The sequence below is a fragment of the Galeopterus variegatus genome, unplaced genomic scaffold (assembly GCF_000696425.1).
Source record: "Galeopterus variegatus unplaced genomic scaffold, G_variegatus-3.0.2 Scaffold55, whole genome shotgun sequence".
NCBI lineage: Eukaryota > Metazoa > Chordata > Mammalia > Dermoptera > Cynocephalidae > Galeopterus > Galeopterus variegatus.
In genome coordinates this window covers 143,145-148,647 of record NW_007726166.1, presented here as the reverse complement: position 1 = coordinate 148,647, position 5,503 = coordinate 143,145, and the positions used below count along the sequence as shown (strand labels likewise).

Below are 5,503 nucleotides of genomic sequence, written 5' to 3'. Positions count from 1 at the left end.
TGGACCTGAGGCGGAACCACTTCCCCTCGGTGCCCCGAGCCGCCTTCCCCGGCCTGGGCCGCGTGGTGTCGCTGCACCTGCAGCACTGCGGCATCGCCGAGCTGAAGGCGGGCGCCTTGGCGGGGCTGGGCCACCTCGTCTACCTCTACCTCTCTGACAACCAGCTCTCGGGCCTCAGCGCTGCTGCCCTCGAAGGGGCCCCCCGCCTGGGCTACCTGTACCTGGAGCGCAACCGCTTCCTGCACGTGCCAGGGGCCGCCCTGCGCGCCCTGCCCAGCCTCTTCTCCCTGCACCTGCAGGACAATGCTGTGGACCGCCTGGCAGCTGGGGACCTGGCGGGGGTGCCGACCTTGCGCTGGCTCTACCTGAGTGGAAACCGCATCACCCAAATGTCCCCCGGGGCGCTGGGCCCAGCTCAAGAGCTGGAGAAGCTGCACCTTGACAGGAACCAGCTGCAAGACGTGCCCACTTGGGCCTTGGAGGGACTGCCTGCCCTCCTGGAGCTGCAGCTCTCCGGAAACCCACTCAGGACCCTGCGAGATGGGGCCTTCCGGCCTATGGGCGGGTCGCTGCAGCACCTCTTCCTGAACAGCAGTGGTCTGGAGCAGGTGGGCATGGGATGTGTAGTGGTGGGTACAAGGCACACACAACGTGCATTCACTCAACAAACATTTGCCACCCCCCTCCGTGCCAGGTTCTAGGCTAAGCATGGGGACCCTGAGATAAACCAGACACACAGCCTGCCCCCTGCCCTAGGGAGCTCAAGTGTGGATGACAGGCCAGACAGGATCCAGGCCAGGCTCTGTTGGGGCATGGAGGAGGGAGGAATTTGGGACCGTGGGTTACCCAATGTTTGTACACGTTGAGAGCCCCCAAGAGGCTTTGCCATTATGGGGCGTGGAGTTTGGACATAGCAGAAAGAGCCATGAACTGGGCATCTGGGTGACTTGGACAGAACAACTGCTTTGATATCAGACCAACTTGGGTTTCTGCCCCAGCACTGCTCTCCTACCTGGGCCAATTTGGGCTCTCCAACTTCCCCTCTGCTGGGGGAGGATGGGACTCTCCCAGACCTCCTCATACCAGGACTTGTCACCCCCTTGCAGATTTCTCCTGGGGCCTTCTCAGGCCTGGGGCCCGAGCTCCAGAGCCTGTACCTGCAAAAGAACCATCTGCGGGTCCTGCCTGCCCTGTCTGATCTCAGCCGGCTCGAGCTCATCGACCTCAGTGGCAATCCCTTTCACTGTGACTGCCAGTTGCTACCACTGCACAGGTAGACACCCCCCACTGGGACCCCCAGCCAGAGACCAGCTGCTGCCAGTCAAGCCTTGCCATCTCCCCAGGGGAACCATGTCTGTGCCTGGCCAAGCAGACTGGGGTGGGTGAGTGCAGGGGTCCTACCAGAGCCAGGCATGAATGAGCCCCTTCCAGGGTCAGCTACACTTCCTGGGGGTTTGGGGTGGACTTCTCTCTGAGCCTTGATTCCCTTATCCTTAAAGTAGGAACTATATCCGTCCCACCCGGTGGGCTGGGACTTAGTAAATGTGTGTGGGCATGTTACATAATTATGTAAGATAGCTACGAGAAGCCTGGAGTCAGACCTAGGCTGCAATCCTGGCTCTGTGATTTTACCAACTAACTTTGGGCAAGCCACATAGCCTCTCTGTGCCCATCTGTAAAAGGGGGATGATAGTAATAGTATCTACCTCAGCATGTTATTGTAACAATTAAATTGATTTGAACAGTGTCTAAAACTGTTACTATTGCTCTTACTGTCCCTTTTCACAGAGAATGGGTCTGAGGCCACATAACTGGTGAATGCTGAGCCAGGATTCTCAGCAGAGCCTGCTCTCACCCACTGGGCTCCACTGCCCCCGAGTTCCTGACACCCTCTTCCATCTCCTCAGGAAAGCTCTCAGCCAAGACCCAGCACAGTGGGCTCCCCAAGCTCTCTTTTCTTCTCAGGTGGCTCACTGGGCTGAACTTGCGGGTGGGGGCCACCTGCGCTGCCCCTCCCAGTGCCCGTGGCCAGAGGGTGAAGGCCGCGGTTGCTGTCTTTGAAGCCTGCCCAGGCTGGGCTGCCAGGAAGGCCAAGCGGACACCAGCCTCCAGGCCCGGAGCTAGAAGAACGCCCATCAAGGGAAGACAGCAGGGAGCAGACCAGGTTGGCTGTGGGGTGGGTGGGCCCAGGCCTTGGTGGGTGGGTCAAGTTCTGAAGCCCCCAGTGTAGCAGGGGCCCGACTTCTCTTGGTCCTGATTCATGTGGTTCCAGAGCTGGCAATGACCTTGTTGCATCTGTTCAACAATGTCCATTGCCCCCTTCACCTCCACCTCTGGGCTGGGCCTGGGGGTGGGTAGGGTTGTAAGGAAAGGACTATGGGCTATTTCATCCTGTGGGACAGTGGCCTTTCCTGTAAGCCACAGCACACCTGTTCTGATGTGTCCATAAAATCAACCTGCCATTACTGCATTTGCTGGATCATGGTTGATTCAACCACTTCCCACCTCACCCTCCAGGGCCTCGTTCATCCCAGGGATGGCAGAATGGAGGAGCGGGTGTGTTGTTGGCTCCGCCTCCCACCACCTGTCAGCCACGGGTTGGACGCCATTTGACATTACATTCACTATCCTGACATATCCAGCCCCAGCTTGAACCCTCAGTTATAGCATAATCTCGCAGCACATCAGAGAAGGGTGAGCTGGAAATGGGTGCCCTCCATGTGGGAACTGCCGCGGTGGGGGGTTCCGAAAGCCATGGGGGTGGTCTGAAGGGGAGAAGCTGGTCCTTAGAGGGAAAATGAGAATAGAGAAAGTGGGTGCTTGGAAGGTGTGGGGAGGGCTCTGCCTCCCTCTGGACCTATAGTTTGAAGATTTCAGGTGCCTGGGGGGGCCCATTAGATGGTGTTTGTTTTAGTTCCCAAGGGCTGCCACAACAAAGTGCCACACACTGGGTGGCTTAGAACAACAGAAAGTTATCACTGACAATCTGTAGTCCAGAAGTTGGAAGACAGGTGTCAGCAGTGCCATGCTCCCTTGGAAACACTGCCTCTTCCAGCTTCTGGTAGCCCCTGACATTCCTTGGCTTGTGGCAGCATAATCCCAGTCTCTGCCTCCATCTTCACATGGTGTCTGTGTTTCTGCACATCATCTTCCCTCTATAATCTGTGCACAAATTTCCTTTTCTTTTTTTTTTTTTAAAAAGATGACTGGTAAGGAGATCTTTTTTATTTTTTATTTTTATTTTTTATTTTATAAAGATGACCGGTAAAGGGATCTCAACCTTGGCTTGGTGTTGTCAGCACCACGCTCAGCCAGTGAGCGAACCGGCCATCCCTATGTGGGATCTGAACCCGTGGCCTTGGTGTTATCAGCACCGCCCTCTCCTGAGTGAGCCACGGGCCAGCCCTAAGACCCCGTCTCTAAATAAGATCATACTTTGAGGTACTGGGGGAATAGGACTCCAGTCTTTTTTTGGGGAAAACAATTCAACCCATAACAGTGTTTCTTGTGGAGATAGGCTGGAAGTGAGGAAGGAACCCCTAAAAGACCCGAAGCTAAGGGCCTGCCCGTGGCTCACTTGGGAGAGTGCGGTGCTGATAACGCCAAGGCCACAGGTTCGGATCCTGTATAGGGATGGCCGGTTAGCTCACTTGGGAGAGTGTGGTGCTGACAACACCAAGTCAAGGGTTAAGATCCCCTTACCAGTCATCTTTAAAAAAAATAATAATAATAACAAAGGTGAGCAAGTTCCGCCTTAGAAGCCAGACCTGGAAACTACCATTAATGATAACGGTATTAACCTCAGCTAACACTCACGTGGCACTGACTTTGAGCAGCGTCAGTGTGCCTTCTCCCTGCCTCTCCCTCCCCGGGGAGGCTGGCATTGACACTGAACTTGGCTCAGGAGTGGAAGTTTTGATGAGCCCACCTCCAAGTCAGGGCTTTAGTTAGAACGGGAAGACACCCCTGCCTACTCCCACCCTGTACAGTATGGTGGCTGTGGCAGGAATCAGGACCTCTCAGACCATTTGATCCAGCCACCCTTTCTGATATGGAGATATTCCACCCAGTGCCAGCCTGGAATTCTGGGTTACAGTGGTGGTTTCCTCCCAAGAATACAAAAGAATTGGAGGCTAAGGGCCCTTATCTTGGTGACCATTCAGGACTCTGAGCCCTGGCAGAGTGTTCCTGGCTGGGGGTGCGCCCCCTGCTGAAGGCACAAGGCTGGACCACATCTGGCTCACTTTCCCTCGAGGCCCCAACATCTAGCTTGGTGTCTGGCACATGGGAGATGCTTAATAATGTTGAGTGAAATGAATGACCAAGTACTGGCCAACCAACCTAGGTTGAATCCCACTGTTGTCATTCAACAGTTGTAAATTTAAGCAGCCAAGTTACTAAACTTTCTTGAGCCTTCCTTTTTCTCATAGAATTATTGTGAAGATAAAGTAAGCTATTTAAATGCATATCTAATCTAGTGCTTGGTGTATGAGGCTCTTGTTATAAATGGTAGTTCCCTTGCCTCTGCTTTCCCTCAGACAGAGGTTGTAGACTGGGTAATCTTGTGTTTGGATTTGGTCTCAGTTGCACCAGGATCCCCTGTAGGTCCTCAGGCAGGGGACACAGGGAGTGAAGAGGGGTTTAGGACAATGTGTCCCAGCCAGGGGTCATACTGCTGTGAGACTCCAAGACCTTTAGTTCTATCCAAAGGTAGCCTGAGTCAGAAGGCTCACTGCACCTTGAGTAAAAATTCCCAAGAGGTCAACACTTCCATCTGTGACAAGTCAAATTTATCTTTAGGCGCCAGCAACACAAGTCATGTCCACACTTCCATTTCCACACACTCATCGAGACCGGGCCTGAGCGGGCACTAGGGAGAGACAAGACACAGGCTCTGCCTTTGTGGAACTGTCTTGGGGGAAGAGAAAGGCAGAAGCATAAATAGGGACAATACGCTAGGTGGTTGTTATGGAGATGGAGATGCTCAAGAGATGACAGGTGATGTTTACTCTTGATTGCTTTGCACACTCTTGAAGTTCTCATTTGGTCTACGTAAGTGGTACTGTGGTGGTATATCAGAATACACTCTGCAAGAAACAAATCTTACACATTGGACTTCAGTAAACAAGGGATTTAATCGTCTCATACAAGTTAAGCTGGGGAGGCCAGTCCAGGGCTGGAATGGCAGCCAAGCATGTCCTCTGGTTCTGTCATCCTCATCACAGGGCTTCTACTCAAGGCACCTCTAGGTATGGCTTCTTCATTCAGGAAGGAACTAAATGCCAAAATGGCATACAAGCCCAATTTTTCCAGAAGCCCTTCAGTCAGAATTGGATCCCTTAACTGAAAAGGCATCTGGGATGATGAATTATTAGCTGGACTCCATGAGCAGGTAGCAGAGCCAAAGTGCACACCTGGGCTATCTTCCTCCCGACGTCCTCCTTTAGGGGCTGATACCACTGACCTGTCACTGCCCGTCTTGGAGATGGTGTGTGTGATGGCA

At 53.6% G+C, this 5,503-nt stretch overlaps 1 protein-coding gene across 1 annotated transcript in view; it reads left to right on the top strand.

Annotated features, from left to right (window-relative positions):
* The window catches only part of CHADL (chondroadherin-like), a 7,371-nt gene extending 4,901 nt beyond the window's left edge, over positions 1 to 2,470 (top strand). Inside the window, exons 4-6 of the mRNA XM_008574447.1 lie at positions 11 to 608; positions 1,107 to 1,273; positions 1,966 to 2,470. Of these exons, the coding sequence (XP_008572669.1) occupies positions 11 to 608; positions 1,107 to 1,273; positions 1,966 to 2,230 (1,030 nt within the window). The 3' untranslated portion in view covers positions 2,231 to 2,470. The remainder of the gene's footprint in view (positions 1 to 10; positions 609 to 1,106; positions 1,274 to 1,965) is intronic.
* Positions 2,471 to 5,503: the final 3,033 nt, after the last annotated feature.